Source organism: Ranitomeya variabilis, chromosome 7 (assembly GCF_051348905.1).
Source record: "Ranitomeya variabilis isolate aRanVar5 chromosome 7, aRanVar5.hap1, whole genome shotgun sequence".
Lineage (NCBI taxonomy): Eukaryota > Metazoa > Chordata > Amphibia > Anura > Dendrobatidae > Ranitomeya > Ranitomeya variabilis.
Window position 1 is genome coordinate 181,575,729 of NC_135238.1, and position 18,114 is coordinate 181,593,842.

The window sequence follows — 18,114 nt, forward strand, 5'->3', positions numbered from 1 at the left end:
GATAAAATCACTATTTTATCAGCAGGAGATTATCACAAGAGGACTAGTAAATCTGCTGCCATGTAGTCCTCCATATTCGTGAGCTCTGTATAACCTCATCCACACCACTGATTGGCAGCTTTCTTTCTGTGTACACTGTGCATAGGCAGAAAGCAGGCAATCAGTGTGTGTGTGTGTGTGTGTGTGTGGGGGGGGGTTATACAGAGCTCATGAATATGGAGGAATACATGGCAGCAGGTTTCCTAGCCCTCTTGTGATAATCTCCTGCTGATTAAAATAGTGAGGGTTTTTTTTTTTTTCAAAACTACAGCTATCAGCTCAGTAAGTGATATAGCCCTAGAATATGAGTCTCACTGTACATTATGTTGATTTACAGGTTGTGTGAATAACAAAATCTGTCATTGGTATTTTTAAAAAGCAACAGTGACCAACCTGGATTCAGATGCGCACCGTACGCTCACTAATGGATGATTCTGTGTGCACAGGCTGCCAATGTTTTTGGGAACGCAGGTCCTGTTTACACAGAACGATGTGCTGCCATTGGTGATCTTTTATGTAATTCAGACTGATCTCGAGTTTACTTTACTTTAACTTTTTTTTTTTTTTTCTTCTAGTTGCAAAATACAGAATGGAAACCAGATTATGGGGAGCCAGTTTTTGTTCCAAGTTGGGGGGCAACTGTGACAGGAGCCCGGAAATTTCTCATAGCGTACAATATAAACCTACTAACTACAAAGGAGCTTGCTCATCGTATAGCGCTTAACATCAGAGAAGGTGGTCGCGGGAAAGGTCAGGTGAGCAGAAATGTTCTATACGCGGTAAAGTATGACTAAATCCAATGGAATTGTTTGCATTCTGAATAGAGGGCCCAGCTTTAGAAATGAGATGCAACATGTTAATTATATGACCATTTTGTGATCTCTGATGGTGATATCGGGACCAGCCGTGGATTTCCTGACCACTCGTATATGAGGCTGTTGAGTCTAGCTCAGGAGACCACTCTGCCCATATTCTGACCCCAGATGTTGGTCTTGCACGTACTTCTGCATACTTAATCGACTTCAATTTTGGAGACTCTGTAGTCAGGTTTGCACTACAGGTTAACCTATAGTGCGAGAAACCCTGATGGCCTGTCACCTAGTAGGATGTCTTTGTAGTACTCTTCTTCTGTAGCTGCTGCAGTGTGTTCTTGATTACAGGTGACAGAATGCTAACGTCGGAGTCTCTCAAATCGGGCTGCCTAAATCTAGTGCCTTGAATACTTGTCATGATCAGAGCACTTTCAAAAAAGCTCTTCTTCTTGACTCGCACATTGCAAAGCTTTTCCAATGCCTTTCCCCCCCCCCCCCCCCCCCCCTTTTATTTCAGCCTGGACGTCTCAAAAAAGTGCAGGCGATTGGCTGGTATCTGCAAGAGGAGAATCTGGCTCAAGTGTCTGCAAACATATTAGATTATGAATTGACTCCTCTTCACGAGGTGTATGAAGAAACGCACAAAGATGCCAAGGTGCTTAATTTTTAATTTCTGTGCCTGTTAGCCATGTAGGTTATTTTTTTTTATTTATTTTTGTTTTAGCTAAACTATTTTGTCTCTCTTTAGGAGTTGAGTCTTCCGATTCTCGGCTCGCAGTTGGTGGGTTTAGTGCCTCTTCAAGCCTTGATAACTTCTGCAGAATATTATATCAAAGAAGAAAACTTGTTTATATTGGAAGAAGAACACAAAATTCGACTGGTAATCTTCGCCTTCCTTCAATGTAGGACCAGTTATTCATAAGCTCCTGTTCCGACAGATTACCATTCCCATATTGTGGCTTTTCTAGGGCAGATTATACCATGTGCTAATCACAAATTTCATTTTGTTCAACAAAATCTTGATTTATGCATAATTTTAAATCTGTCAGCAGGAAGGGGCTGAGACACTGATTTCGGTGTGTGGCTTACTAAGATGTGTTGTAGTTTCGATATACTGTACATACAGCTGCTAATCAGTGGAGGTACGTATAAAGTTTATATCACAACGGCTGCACTCTGTAAAGTGACTGCTGGAATCAGGGTCTCTTTCCCTACATCATGCTCTCAGATGGGGTAGTGAATACCGGTTGACAGATTCCCTGTAAACTATATTGAATATTATTTAGGATGAGAACCCAACAGATTTGTATTATATACTGAACTGTTTTATACTTTTCCTTCTTGTCAAGGTTATTAACAGACTTGGACTTGATTCATTGGCTCCTTTTGAACCTCAGAAAAGAATTATAGAGTAAGTTGAACCTTCCCTCCTACCGACCGGTATTCTGCCGATTCTACCCCAAAGTTCTTAGCTGTAATTGATAATGAATTCACATTATGTATCGCAGGTATCTTGTTCAAGACGACTTGTCTGGATCACTTATCACACAGACACTGAAAGGGTTTGTGCAGAGTGTGGGGGCGCGGACGGCCACCCCCGGAGGTGGCTCTGTGTCTGCGGCCGTGTCGGCTATGGTAAGAGCAGGGAGCAGGGGTAGGAACATTTTAGATGATACAATGTGTTTGTATGCAATTATTGTGTAGGACTAAAGCGACGACCCCCAAAAATTTTTTGCTTCTTTATTTTGTGTATGTTTGGCACTTAATCAGATTAAATTTTTATTCAATCTTTCCAAATACAACAAACACAAATTCCAATTTTACAAAACTTTTTTTAAAAGGTCACTCCACCACTTTTTATATTGATGACCTATCCTAAGGCCATGTTCAGTATCTGGTCAATTGGTGATAAATACAGAAGAGGTGACTTGTTTATGTTCTACTTTTCTCTGATTGTTCCACTCCTGATTTTGGTTTACAAATCCGGATGTAAAATGGTGAACGTGGCCCTCCTGGATAAGTCATCAATATCAGATCGGTGATGGGCTGGACCCCCACTGTTCAGCTTTTCTAGGTCCCAGTGACAGCCGGATGTTGGCAGTAGTGTGGCTGAATAGCTCGGTTCCATCAATGGTGTAGTGGCCATCTCTGTGCACTGCATGACCCCATTCTTAATCAAGGGGGAGATGTGCAGTAACCACTACACAGTTGATGGAGCTATGCTGACATGCTCCACTACTGCTAACCAGTGTAGATGGCATGTAAAGCATCAACTGGGAAAACGCCTTCCTTAAAAAAAAAAAAAAAAAGTTGTTTTTTTTTTTTATTTAGTGAATCTGTCTAGTATTAATTCTTTAAAGAGCCCAAAATACAAAGATGGGTTATCTATCTGGATTCTCCATGGTACTTTGTTCCCTGTACCACTCAATGAACCAATATTCCAAGGCAAAATCCTTTGATGCGTGTCGCTTCGCAACATTCTGAATCGTGCAGTAATTAATCTGTTGTGTGTGTTTTTATTTTTTTTATTTCGAACACTGATAATCTACCTCTCCATGATTACTTAACGTTTCATTTTGCTTATACCCTTACTTCTAGCATACTATAGACTTGGCACATACATGGACCTATACCACTGTCATCTTTGTGGGTTAGAAATACATGGTATAAACCAAGTTGGTGTCCATCTAAGGGCAAGTTCACACAAGTGTATTAAAAAAATAAATCCTAGTTTCACCCAGACAACATTGGATGAATCTTCGCGTTTCGGTCTTAATGAAGAGCTCACTGGAGTACAATGCGCCAAATTCATTAAGTGGCATACGTCACATAATGAATCTGACACGTCTTCTCAGTGGTTTGCACCTCTGTGGCAATTACTTTTACACAATAGAGGCATTTAACTAGGAGGTAAGTTGCATAATTTTGAAAGGAGACCACTTTTTGTTTTTTTTTTGTTTTATGAAATCACATTCTTGTTTGCTGGATAATTGTAATGTTGCAGTTTGGGTCACATTCTCATTTTAGGGAGCAGCACTAGGATGTATGGTGGGGCAGATGACTTACGGAAAACGTCAATTTGAATCTTTGGATGGAGCGATGAGGGAGTTGATTCCCTCTTTTCATCATGCAGTCGGTCAGTTGCTGGCTCTCGTAGACTCGGACTCCAATGCATTTGGAAGCTATATGGTAACTTTATTTTTAACTAGATTTTGACTTTAGCTCTGTTTTACCCTCCAATACCCAACTCCATTACGTCTTTTATTATCTTCTCGTCTATTACTACCTAATTTCGACTTTCCCTCTTGGTGTCCCCCTCTGCAGGCTGCACTAAAGCTTCCCAAAGACACTGAAGAACAACAACAGAAGTGAGTATAAATTACTACTGTAGCACAAAACCGGTCTGTGTACTGACCGCACAGTATAGTAAAGGGTTAATAACTGGGGGTGCAGAAAGTGTGTATATAATTTTTTTTTTTTAAACACTTTTGAGACCCAATACCTCCTGTATTGGGTCCATTCTTAGGGGGTTATGCGTTTGTATTAGATTATTTTCATATTTTGGACCTAACTGCATCTAGGGTGCATTTTTGGATATTTACTTGCAGACATTTCAGTTTTCATGGCCTGTTCTTCAAGGCTGGGAAATAAAAGGTTAATCCATGATCCAAAATTCAATTGGCAATAGTACTTCAATTGTACATAATTATATAAGTTTACCTATTAAGGTATGAAATGACGCAAGAGGTAGTGAATACAAACTTTTTTCCTCTATTAGCATAATACTTAAACCAAAATATTTTATAATAAAAAGACAGGGAGATGGGGAAAAAATGGGACCTCCAAAAGAGTCAGGGTGTGACCCGAGAAAATGATAAGTTTATGATATGCCTGCCTATGGAAGGTGTCCTCCTGGAGGGGTTATATAGACATGCTCAGGATGGGGTGGACGTCACAGCGTCTCCTAGTTTCCCCTTTTTAATCCATTATCCAAGAGTGAACACAGACCAAGAAAATCACCAATAATTACCTTACAACAGGCATCGATTCAATTGAAGTTACTAACAATCAGCTCAAGGGAATAAAATAGAATAGAAGGAATCCCAACTGTAATAGGACTTAGAAATCTTACCCAAGATGTAATTTGTAAAAAGAGCCACTAGATGGCAGGCAAGTATAATGTAAATGGGATAAGCGATCAATGAATCCATTGGGTAATTATTGGTGATTTTCTTGGTCTGTGTTCACTCTTGGATAATGGATTAAAAAGGGGAAACTAGGAGACGCTGTGACGTCCGCCCCCTCCTAAGCATGTCTATATAACCCCTCCAGGAGGACACCTTCCATAGGCAGGCATATCATAAACTTATCATTTTCTCGGGTCACACCCTGACTCTTTTGGAGGTCCCATTTTTTTCCCCCATCTCCCTGTCTTTTTGTTATGCTTAAAACCTCTTGCGTCACTTCATACCTTAATAGGTAAACTTATATAATTATGGAAAATAAAAGGGTATTAATGTGGCATTTGACATGTCTAGTCTGCATGGTGATTGTTAATGGAGTTGTTCTATGTCCAATAAATGGTCCCTGTTGCACAACTGTTAAAATACAACACAGGACTTTTGCTTTTTGTTTTATTTTTGTCACCAGTCACTGGCATAGTTACCTCTGCAGGTTGCATGCAACTACGACTCTCATATCCATATAATTTTTTTTTTTTTTTTTTTTTTGCAGTCCGACTTTTTTTTTGGTTGCAGCTCTGAAATAGAATCGTGGTAACAATTTGTTTTCAAGCTGCATTATTTTTTTTTCTTTGAATATTGCTGCCATATAATCCATGTCGCTGTTTAGCCCCAGATTGAACAACCGTGTGTGTATGTATGTATGTGTGTGTGTGTGTATATATATATATATATATATATCTCCTAATCGGCAGCTCTTGCTAGCGTTTTGTTACTTGATTTTCATTTTGGATAGTGGTAAACCTTAAACTAAAAAAAGAAGCCATTTGGAGGATAAGACTAGTGCAGGAGAGACCTTTTCTAGCCAACATTTTATATGGGCTTCAAGTATTCGTATCCGGCTTCTGTGCCTCTGACTCATAATCTGGATATTTAACAACAAGGACCTCAATCTTATCTGTGGTATGTGGGGTTTTTTTTTTTTCTCCAGACGTTTCCAGGCTCTTCAGAATGGCCTTAAGGAGGCAGTTGGTGTGCCCCTAAGTCTTGCTGAAAAAATAAGCGCCTTGTGGAAGCCACTGTTGGAACTGTCAAAATACGGCAATGTGTCATGTATATCTGACTTGCAGGTACTGACCTGAAATGTAATATATTCTCATTTTTGTGTAAGTATCATAGAATCCATTGGGATAATGCTGATAAGCCTTATTCTTGTGTCAAGAAGAGGAGACGTCCTTAGAATATTCATAGTTACATAGTTATTAAGGTTGAAGGAAGACTTTAAGTCCATCTAGTTCAACCCATAGCCTAACCTGACATGCCCTAACATGATTCCACACATGGAATCTCTTCTTCCTTTTTTTTTTTTTTTGTACTTTTTATTTTATTGCACTTTCATCTTATTTTGGTAGATGTGACTGGATTTATTCTTTTTTAATTAGGTGGCAGCTAAAGCTTTAGAGACCGGAGTCTTTGGAGCGTATTTCAATGTTCTCATAAACCTCCGTGAAATCAAGGATGATGAATTTAAAAGTCAGGTAATACATTAAAAGGATTATTCACTTTTTTTCACCAAATGTGTTTGGGCATAATTTCGTGGTACTCCTGTACATGATTTACTGGATTTCATTATTATTTTTTTGTGAAGTATTGCCCGTTAGTGTAATATTTAGTTTAAAAAATTGAAAGATGCGATACTGTATGGATTCATAGAAAATGGCTTGGTGGAATAGTTCAGATGACTCAAAAGCTAATGAAAAATGCGTGCAGTATACAAGACAACCAAATATACCATATGAACAAAGAAAAGGGTGCACTCTGGTTACATATATATATAATAGAAGGGGTGCAAAGCTTAGTCCATATATAAATGTCAAAGAAAGAAGAAAAAGTTGGACTAAAGACAAGGCCTGCACAACCACTTGTAATAGAAAAATAGTAACAAACCTTTATTAAGCCCTTCATGACAGTGGGATTTTCCGTTTTCGTTTTTCACTCCCCTCCTTCCCAGAGCCATAACTTTTTATTTTTCCGTCAATTTGGCCATGTGAGGGCTTATTTTTTGCGGGACGAATTGTACTTTTGAACGACATCATTGGTTTTACCATGTCTTGTACTAGAAAACGGGAACAAAATTCCAAGTGCGGTGAAATTGCAAAAAAAGTGCAATCCCACACTTGTTTTTTGCTTGGCTTTTTTGCTAGGTTCACTAAATGCTAAAACTGACCTGCCATTATGATTCTCCAGGTCATTACGAGTTCATAGACACCTAGCATGACTAGGTTATTTTTTACCTAAGTGGTGAAAAAAAATTCCAAACTTTGCTAAAAAAAAAAAAGCGCCATTTTCCGATACCCGTAGCGTCTCCATTTGTCGTGATCTGGGGTCAGGTGAGGGCTTATTTTTTTGCGTGCCGAGCTGGCGTTTTTAATGATACCATTTTGGTGCAGATATTTTCTTTTGATTGCCCGTTATTGCATTTTAATGCAATGTCGCGGCGACCAAAAAAACGGAATTCTGGCATTTCGATTTTTTTCTCATTACGCCGTTTAGCGATCAGGTTAATGCTTTTTTTTTTTATTGATCGGGCGATTCTGAACGCGGCGATACCAAATGTGTGTGTGTTTTGTTTTTTTTTGTTTTTTTTTATTGATTTATTTTGATTGGGGCGAAAGGGGGGTGATTTAAACGTTTGTTGTTTTTTTTTTATTTTTTTCACTTTTGCCATGCTTCAATAGCCTCCATGAAGCAGGCACAACCCGATCGGCTCTGCTATGTAGCAGCGATCATAAGATCGCTGCTACACAGCAGAATTGCAGGTGTGCTGTGAGCGCCGGCCACAGGTTGGCGCTCACAGCTGCCGGCGATCTGTAACCATAGAGGTCTCAAGGACCTCTATGGTTACCATTCAGAAGCATCGCCGACCCCCGATCATGTGACGGGGGTCGGCGATGACGTCATATCCGGCCGGATGCGGTAGTTAAATGCCGCTGTCTGCGTTTGACAGCGGCATTTAACTAGTTAATAGGCGCGGGCAGATCGCGATTCTGCCCGCGCCTATTGCGGGCACATGTCAGCTGTTCAAAACAGCTGACATGTCCCAGCTTTGATGCGGGCTCACCGCGAAGCCCTGCATCAAAGCAGGGGATCTGACGTCGGACGTACTATCCCGTCCGACGTCAGGAAGGGGTTAAACGCCACAGACAATATAAGCACAACACATCCCCATTTCTGATCAATAAAGGTGCCAATAATCAAATTGTCATGTGTGTCAACCACTCCACATAGAGCATCAATATCCTACCGACGATGGAGAACGTAACAGTAACAATACTTATCCCTCATAGAATTAGCCCATAAACAGTTATGTCCCAGACCACAATGAAATGCCCCTGTATATTGTCAGCATACAACCTGATTGGTCATTACCCCGAGATGTCCTCTTGATTACCTATGTACCGTCCTAAATAAACAGGACGGTGGAAAGATGTGAAGTCCATGACAATTTGATTATTGGCACCTTTATTGATCCGAAATGGGGATGTGTTGTGCTTATATGCCTGTTTGTAATTGTTTTTATATTGTCTGTGGTGTTTAATAAAGGTTTGTTACTATTTTTCTATTACAAGTGGTTGTGCAGGCCTTGTCTTTAGTCCAACTTTTTCTTCTTTCTTTGACAGTATACAAGACAACCAAAAGCTACATACAGTATACCTGCAGCGGCCCCCAGACGCAGGACCGCGGGGTACTCGAATCCGGGTCTCTCGGTTCTGAGGATGTCACGGTGGCCTGACCCGGTCTGGGGTCCTGCTAAGGGACGCCCAATAAAAGGTGTAGGTGACGGTGTAGGTCGCAGTAAATAACGAGGACACAGGGTTGCAGTCTCTTTACCTCTTTACTGAAGGCTTCGGCATCCACAATCCAGAGCACTGCTAACAGGGCTGGCTGAGACCGGCCGGTCCGAAGGCACATCCAGAGTTCCCTTTGCAGGTGGAAATCAGTAGCCTTCCTACTAGCACCTGTGTGTTGTAGTACCTCCCTGCTGAGCACCATGGGATAGTCCTCACAACTGTCGTGTATGTTTCTGTTCTCTCTCCGTCCCCCAGATGATATGGATAGGACGCACCCGTATGACTGGGTAGGCCTGGAGTTATTTTATAGGGACCCTAGAGACGCCCCTCTCCCACAATTGCCTCCGTTGTCTTCATTAGGTGTAAAAGGTGAGATGGCCAACCTAGAGTTAACTGCCCTGCCGTAGTTCAAAGTAATGCGTAGAGCCTATTACTTCCTCAGTGCTCCGGCTAAGCGCCTCAGTAGGATGTTGCTGATCTTGGGGCACGACTCCTCCTGGTTCTATCGCCTTTGTGCTGTGATCCCGTTTCTCACTTCTCCACAATATACTTCGCTTCGTGTCCTTTCTATATAGTCCGCCGCGATATCCTACAGGCGCGGCTCCGTAACAATCTGTCTTTTCGCTAGGCCGCTGTCAGGATCCCACCCCTGACAGGTCCTCTCCCGAACTCTCCCGGGCTGCTTTCTTGCTAACTTCTATCCAACCCCCAGTTTTACCAGAGTGTGAGGAGTGGCCTAATAGATAGAACCACTCCCCCTGGTGGCCGAAGTCTGAAGTGTACTGTGTGACTGTGATACCTGGTCAGGGGAACTCCTTTAGTGCAATCAGACGTAATATCAACCCCCTTAGTGGCAGAGCGACAATACTGCAACGACCAGGACTCTGGGGCGCTGCATACCAATGTAAGGGGTGTGGACTGGACTGTCGGGTTCATAACCCTGAAGACGCCAATCGCGGTGTCTGTATAGTGTATGGCTGTGAGCAGTGCTGCTGTTGGGTGAACTACCAAAAGGAGACTAAGGAACAAGGGAGTAGTGCAGCCTACAACTGACCGAAGATGAGACCATGGCCTCCCACCTTTAAGAGGTCTCTGGACAGAACGACTTGTCACAAGAAACCCGGAGCTTGCTAAACGCTGAAAGTAACTGACCTAAACAGGGCTAAGTTTGTGGGACTAGTGGGTGGTTCCGAGCCATAGATCTTGGGTGCCAGTAGAGGAAGAAATAGGACGTGGGACCTTTTGAGCAGAGAAAGACCTGCTGAATAAGGCTGATGGGCCGGTGTGGTTGCATGTTCCTCCATTAATTGCCATTTTCAGAATCGTAGCTTTATGCAGTCTCAATGAAGTGCTGTCTGCTTGTTAATATAGCTTTTCCGTAAGCGAGGAGATCGGAGCCACATAAACTGGACAACAGAGTAACTATGGATACCCGCACTTGTCCAAACTTCAAAGGAACATGTTTAAAAGCTGCAGGAGGCAATAACCACAGTTGGTGGTGTGATTAGTGTCTATAGGGCACAGCTTGGTAAATAAGGGATAGTATGGCCCCTCCAGGTCTCCGTACACGAGCAACACCGTGACGTCACACGCCGACTGCTCTCACACGTGGCTCTTCACCACATCGGGTGGGTCACTGGCAGGGACTCCTGAATTTAGTTTGCTGCGACTGATTCCTGGACTTTCCGGCCTACTGAGGATATGCAGCACTGACCACTATTTTGCACTTTGAGGTACTAATCGGACCTATATATTGGTTCTAGTTACAATCGGTGGCAACATAAATAAGGACTGGTTACAGCAGGCTTGCTTACATGTTTGGCTCATGAGTGGCAGAAGTCCAAATCTAGTTACTTGGACACCATTTATGCATGATCTATGTTGCCAAACAGGTTATAACATATTTATACACAGAGAATATACCATTGCCTCTTAAGCGCTGCTTATAAATACTTTTAGTTTTATGTAAATCGGAATTACACCCTTTTTGGCTCTATAGACATTGAGTGAATTGTCTTGCACTACTATAGATGAATGGATGTGTGTACATAACCTGGCTGTAGCTGACTATTATATGTACTGTATGACCCGATGTGGGTCTGTTTTTACCTGTTTGGTTTTGGTATAATACATTTTCAGTTGGTGACAAAACACGCATTACACTAGTACACATCATTTGTGCAGGTTAGTTGCTACTAGTTTTTCAGCTTTTTGCTGGCAATTCACACCAGCTGTGACAGTCACTAATGCCTTGGTTTAACCCCTTAAGCCCCGAGGGTGGTTTGCACGTTAATAACCGGGCCAATTTTTACAATTCTGACCACTGTCTCTTTATGAGGTTATAACTCTGGAACGCTTCAACGGATCTTGGCGATTCTGACACTGTTTTCTCGTGAGATATTCTACTGCATGCTATTGGTAAAATTTATTTGATATAACTTGCGTTTATTTGTGGAAAAAACGGAAATTTGGCGAAAATTTTGAAAATTTCACAATTTTCCAACTTTGAATTTTTATGCCCTTAAATCACAGAGATATGTCACGCAAAATACTTAATAAATAACATTTCCCACATGTCTACTTTACATCAGCACAATTTTGGAACCAAAATTTTTTTTTTTGTTAGGTAGTTATAAGGGTTAAAAGTTGACCAGAAATTTCTCATTTTTACACCATTTTTTTTTTTTTTTAGGGACCACATCTCATTTGAAGCCATTTTGAGGGGTCTATATGATAGAAAATACCCAAGTGTGACACCATTCTAAAAACTGCACCCCTCAAGGTGCTCAAAACCACTTTCAAGAAGTTTATTAACCCTTCAGGTGTTTCACAGGAATTTTTGGAATGTTTAAATAAAAATGAACATTTAACTTTTTTTCACACAAAATTTATTTCAGCTCCAATTTGTTTTATTTTACCAAGGGTAACAGGAGAAAATGGAGCCCAAAAGTTGTTGTACAATTTGTCCTGAGTACGATGATACCCCATATGTGGGGGTAAACCACTGTTTGGGTGCATGGCAGAGCTCGGAAGGAAAGGAGCGCCATTTTACTTTTCAATGCAAAATTGAGATGGGACACAACGTTGCGTTTGGAGAGCCCCTGATGTGCCTAAACAATGAAACCCCCCACAAGTGACACCATTTTGGAAAGTAGACCCCCTAAGGAACTTATCTAGATGGGGGTTCAAAGCTCTCAAAACCCAAGTATTTTACTACAGTTTATAACGCAGAGCCGTGAAAATAAAATTTCTTTTTTTTTTTTTTTCAGAAAAATGATTTTTTTAGCCCCCAGTTTTGTATTTTCACAAGGGTAACAGGATAAATTGGACCCCAAAAGTTGTTTTCCAATTTGTCCTGAGTACGCGGATACCCCATATGTGGGGGGGAACCACTGCTTGGGCACATGGCAGAGCTCGGAAGGGAAGGAGCGCCATTTGGAATGCAGACTTAGATTGATTGATTGGTCTGCAGGCGTCACGTTGCATTTGCGGAGCCCCTGATGTACCCAAACAGTACAAACCCCCCACAAGTGACCCCATATTGGAAACTAGACCTCCCAAGGAACTTATCTAGATGTGTTGTGAGAACTTTGAAACCCCCAAGTGTTTCACTACAGTTTATAACGCAGAGCCGTGAAAATAAAAATTCTTTTTTTTTTTTTTCACAAAAATGATTTTTAGCCCCCCAAATTTTTATTTTCCCAAGGATAACAAGGGAACTTGGACCCCAAAAGTTGTTTTCCAATTTGTCCCGAGTACGTTGATGCCCCATATGTTGGGGTAAACCCCTGTTTGGGCGCACGGGAGAGCTCGGAAGGGAAAGAGCACTGTTTTACTTTTTCAACGCAGAATTGGCTGGAATTGAGATCGGACGCCATGTCGCGTTTGGAGAGCCCCTGATGTGCCTAAACAGTGGAAACTCCCCAATTCTACCTGAAACTCTAATCCAAACACACCCCTAACCCTAATCCCATCTGTTACCCTAACCACTCTTCTAACCCTGACATACCCCTAATTCTAATCCCAACCCTAAATGTAATCCAAACCCTAACCCTAGTCATAACCCTAGCCCTAATGGGGAAAATGGAAATAAATACATTTTTTTTTAATTTTATTATTTTTCCCTAACTAAGGGGGTGATGAAGGGGGGTTTGATTTACTTTTATAGCGTTTTTTTATATCGGATTTTTATGATTGGCAGCTGTCACACACTAAAAGACGCTTTTTATAGCAAAAAAGTTTTTGTCTCCACATTTTGAGACCTATAATTTTTCCGTATTTTGGTCCACAGAGTCATGTGAGGTCTTGTTTTTTGCGGGACGAGTTAACTTTTTTATTGGTAACATTTTCGGACATGTGACAGTTTTTGTTCACTTTTTATTCCGATTTTTGTGAGGCAGAATGACCAAAAAACAGCTATTCATGAATTTCTTTTGGGGGAGGCGTTTATACCGTTCCACGTTTGGTAGAATTGATAAAGCAGTTTTATTCGTCGGGTCAGTACGATTACAGCGATACCTCATTTATATCATTTTTTTTTTTTTTGTTTTGGCGCTTTTATACGATAAAAGCAATTTTATAGAAAAAATAATTATTTTGGCATCACTTTATTCTGAGGACTATTAACTTTTTTTATTTTTTCTTTGACGCTGTGTGGCGGCTCGTTTTTTGCGGGACAAGATGACGTTTTCAGCGGTACCATGGTTATTTATATCCGTCTTTTTGATCGCGTGTTATTCCACTTTTTGTTCGACGGTATGATAATAAAGCGTTGTTTTTTTGGCTCGTGTTTTTTTTTTCTTACGGTGTTCACTGAAGGGGTTAACTAGTGGGACAGTTTTATAGGTTGGGTCGTTACGGACGCGGCGATACTAAATATGTATACTTTTATTGTTGTGGTTTGTTTTTTTTTTTGTTTTTTTTTAGATAAAGAAATGTATTTATGGGAATATTATTATTTTTTTTTCTTTATTTAGGAACTATTATTTATTTATTTTTATTTTTTTTTACACATGTGAATTTTTTTTTTACTTTGTCCCAGGGGGGGACATTACAGATCGGTGATCTGATAGTGTGCATAGCACTCTATCAGATCGGCGATCATACTTTCATCGGAGCAGGCTGCTCTGCAGCCTGCTCCGACCCGAAAGTACTCCCTGCAGGACCCGGATGCAGCCCCGTGGCCATTTTGGATCCGGGGCCTGCAGGGAGGAGACTCTCGGTACAAGGTGAGTACATTCCCTTGTACCGATCGTCTCAGGGAAGCCCGCAGGGAGCCCCCTCCCTGCGCGATGCTTCCCTGTACCGCCGGTACACAGCGATCATGTTTGATCGCGGTGTGCCGGGGGTTATTGTGGCGGTCCGTGACCGCTCCTGGCACATAGTGCCGGATGTCAGCTGCGATAGGCAGCTGACACTCGGCCGCGCTCCCCCCGTGAGCGCGGCCGATCGCGTATGACGTACTATCCCGTCACTGGGAATTAAGTCCCAGGTCACCTTGACGGGATAGTATGTCATATGGGATTAAGGGGTTAAGGGCAATCATCACCGGTATATATCTAATTAGAGCAGAGGACTTACTGTACCAACTTGTGCTCCTATATAGACTGGACAACCCCCTTAATGGTGTAAAATGTTGCAGAGATATTTTACTATGTAATATAATTGGCAGTAAACCTTTGAAATTGATCAGCAAAGAGTTTTGAATAACAGTAACGTCTCAAGAATGTTCCCTCAGGTGCATACGATGTAGGGAACACATCAAGGTAATTACCGTACATTCGTTTCCTGGCATAAAAGTTGCAGATAATTGCACAACCCTGAACAATTCCTGATAATTTATTTCAGAAATTGGCAGAAATCTATTTTAGCTTGTGCTTGGTGACTATTTCAGTTTGTGGCGCCCAAAGATGCTCTAAAGTTACTAACGCTGGCATACAAAACCGGACTCTTGATGAATTCCCACCTACGGTAAGTGGTATTTTTGTATGCACTTGTCTACAGAAACTGATACCCATATATTTTTTTTTGTTTGTTTATTTCCCTTAGACTCAGAAGAAGATTTTCCAGCTGTTGGATGAAGCAAAGAAGTCTACTGAATCTGTGCTGCTGCTTTGTGAGGGGCGAGAGTGAAAATGAACTAAATAAACATTTATTTGCTGTCACTCTTGACTGTTCTGAGTTTTTGTACTTTTTGGTGCAACAGAAATTCAATTCATAGAAATATTCTTGTGTTTTGTTTTTTTTTACGGACTGCATGTGGTGGTTTATACTGGTCTTAATCTTTCGAGAGATTCAGATTTTGAGAAGTTTGGAAATATTACACTGGAATTAAGTAAACATAAGATATTAAATTATAAACATGGGTTGTAATTGGCCTTAAGAATATTATAAAAAATTCATAAGCTTTAGGGTATGTGCACATGTTCAGAATTTGCAGCCGGGTAAGGTCAAAGAACCCCCCCGCTGCATGCGCACTTCAGTACTTTACTCAGCCCTTGTCAGGGCAGAGAAGTACGACTGCACAGGAGCCAGACGAAAACCAGTGATACCGGACTGCCCCGCAGTTGAGCATAATAGTGTGTCCGTAAAGTCATGGTGCACTTTTAACCAGTGACAGGATCTATTTATAGTTTACATTTTGGTGCCCGTTCTCTGGCCCAATCATATCAGACCTGTTCATGAGGAGAGATAACAAGAACCAATCAAACACAAACTCATTGAGGCCATGTGCACACGTTCAGTATTTTTCGCATTTTTTCGCTATAAAAACGTGATAAAAACGCTTACATATGCCTCCCCATTATTCTCAGTGTATTCCGCATATCTTGTGCAAATGTTGCATTTTTTTGCCGCGAAAAAATCGAATCGCGGGGGGAAAAAAAGCAACATGTTCATTAAATTTGCGGGGTTCCGCACACCTAGGAGTGCATTGATCTGCTTACTTTCTGCACGGGGCTGTGTACACCATGCGGGAAGTAAGCAGATCATGTGCGGTTGGTACCCAGGGTGGAGGAGAGGAGACTCTCCTCCACGGACTGGGCACCGTATAATTGGTAAAAAAAAAAAAAAAAATTTAAAATAAAAAATAGTCATATACTCACCTTCGATGGCCCCCGCAGTCTTCCTGCCTCTCAGCGGTGCATGCTGCCGCTTCTGTTCCTATAGCTGGTGTGTGTGAAGGACCTGCGATGACGTCGCGGTCACGTGACCGCGACATCATCGAAGGTCCTGCACACACCATCTATAGGAACGGAAGCCGCTGAGATCGGCTGTCTGCAGAAGTTGAGTATAACCATTTTTTTTTTTTTTTTTTTTTTAATTTATTTTTTTATTATTTTTAACATTCTATCTTTTACTATTGATACTGCATCTATAGTAAAAACTTGGTCACACTTGTCAACCTGTCAATCGGTTTTCCAAGCGATGCTACAGATCGCTTGGAATACTTTAGCATTCTGCAAGCTAATTACACTTGCAAAATGCTAAAAAAAACGGGGAAAAAACGCAAAAAGAAACATGTGGATTTCTGGCAGAAAATTTCCGGTTTTCTTCAGGAAATTTCTGCAAGAAATCCTGACGTATGCACATACCCTTAAGCTGTTGCTGAGCCCCCAGTCAGATTAACCCCTGATAAACTGAACTCTAATACACTGCCAGGTCTGTGATATATTATGCAACCACAAGCTTATGCCAGCTGTGTGGTTTTCCATGCCAGTCAAGATGTGGATGGTACAGAGGACAGTTCAATGTGTTCTGTGGCTCGCTAAATTTGAATCAGTGCCCAAAGTGCTACATGAATATCACTGCATTTATAACGAAGCGACACCACATAGGAATAGGGATAAGCAGTTGAAGGAAACCGTCAGTTTGGTGGAGAAACCCAGTTCTGGTAGGCCATCAGTCAGTGATGAGTCTGTAGAGGCTATATGGTGTATAGCTACCTAAGGAGCCCTAAAAAAAAACCCAAAAAAAAAAAAACCTGTGCGTACGTGTGCTCGACAATTACACCTAAGCAAGACTACAGTTCATAAGGTGTTAAACATCTGTTTTACGGGGTACAAATTGCGGCTGTTGCATACTATCAAACCGGCAGATAGACCCAAATGATGCGTGTTTGCTACAGATATGCTTCATGAGATCGACAATGATTTTTGCAGAAGATTGTGTTTAGCGATGAGGCGACCACTCTGTTACACCAGATGTACTTAGCCGTGTGTGGCAAGAACTTCACTATCGTTTGGATGTGTGTAGGGCAACAAATGGAGCCCACATCGAATTGCACTGAATAGGTATGAAAATGGGAGAGTTTCTTTCATTTGGAGCAGATTTCATTTTTTTTAATTTTTTTTTTTTCGTTTGTGTTGCTTTCCAGTGACTGGTCAAAAGTGCACCATGACTTCACGGACACACTGTAGAAGCTCTTCTCTTGCAGGTCGGTTTGGGGGCAGATATAGAGCATTATACAATGCTGTATATCAGCCCTGAAAAGTGGTGGTCTTATTTCATATTGGCCAAAACTGGTGACAGGTTCCTATTTAAGCTAAAGCTGTCGGCTCCCTGCACTGCAATACATGCCTCCGCCCAATCGGAGGGAGACAGTTGATGGCATGACTGGGGGTGCACAGCAGTGACATCATGTGCCACAGAGGGGATGCCAAAGTCAAGCTGCTGACTCCCACACCAGAAATAGAAGAGGATCTTGCACGGTGTGGGGGAAGGTGGGTAGTATAGTTTGTTTTTAGTGCATTACAAAACAGGGCACATGGGATGGAGTATATTACAGCTGGTTGGGGGACATATACAAAAGGTTGGGGCCCAGGATAAGGGACGTACGAGTATGTACCAGATTGGGGCACATTATACCAGGATGTGGGACATTATACTAAGAAGGACAGGATGGGGGACATTAGCCCAGGAAGGGGCCCAGAATGGGGGACATTATTGCTGCAGGAGTCTCCCTTATTGCGTACCATCCTCTCTAGTTATGTATGGGGCAGTCAATTATTATGTAGTGTCCTCTGTTTTATGTACAGTGCTGTCTCATTATTACATGGCATCATATTGAGAGACACTCTCACTCACACTCTCTTATATGGATACACCTAAATAAAATGGCAATGGTTGGTGATATCAACTTCCTGTTTGTGGCACATTAGTATATGGGAGGGGGGAAGCTTTTCAAGATGGGTGATGACCATGGCGGCCATTTTGAAGTTTGCCATTTTGGAT

At 41.6% G+C, this 18,114-nt stretch overlaps 1 protein-coding gene across 2 annotated transcripts in view; it reads left to right on the forward strand.

The window, feature by feature from the left end:
* Positions 1-15,383, forward strand: part of LOC143784315 (formimidoyltransferase-cyclodeaminase-like) — a 28,584-nt gene extending 13,201 nt beyond the window's left edge. The window contains exons 5-15 of one of the 2 annotated variants that reach the window (XM_077272456.1): positions 615-794; positions 1,369-1,506; positions 1,600-1,731; positions 2,201-2,262; positions 2,360-2,486; positions 3,879-4,040; positions 4,176-4,219; positions 6,024-6,162; positions 6,475-6,570; positions 14,731-14,853; positions 14,932-15,098. In XM_077272456.1, coding sequence (XP_077128571.1) covers positions 615-794; positions 1,369-1,506; positions 1,600-1,731; positions 2,201-2,262; positions 2,360-2,486; positions 3,879-4,040; positions 4,176-4,219; positions 6,024-6,162; positions 6,475-6,570; positions 14,731-14,853; positions 14,932-15,015 — 1,287 coding nt within the window. In that variant the 3' untranslated portion in view covers positions 15,016-15,098. Of the gene's footprint in view, positions 1-614; positions 795-1,368; positions 1,507-1,599; positions 1,732-2,200; positions 2,263-2,359; positions 2,487-3,878; positions 4,041-4,175; positions 4,220-6,023; positions 6,163-6,474; positions 6,571-14,730; positions 14,854-14,931 lie in introns of both variants that reach the window. The other variant, XM_077272457.1, reaches the window with a different exon arrangement.
* Positions 15,384-18,114: the final 2,731 nt, after the last annotated feature.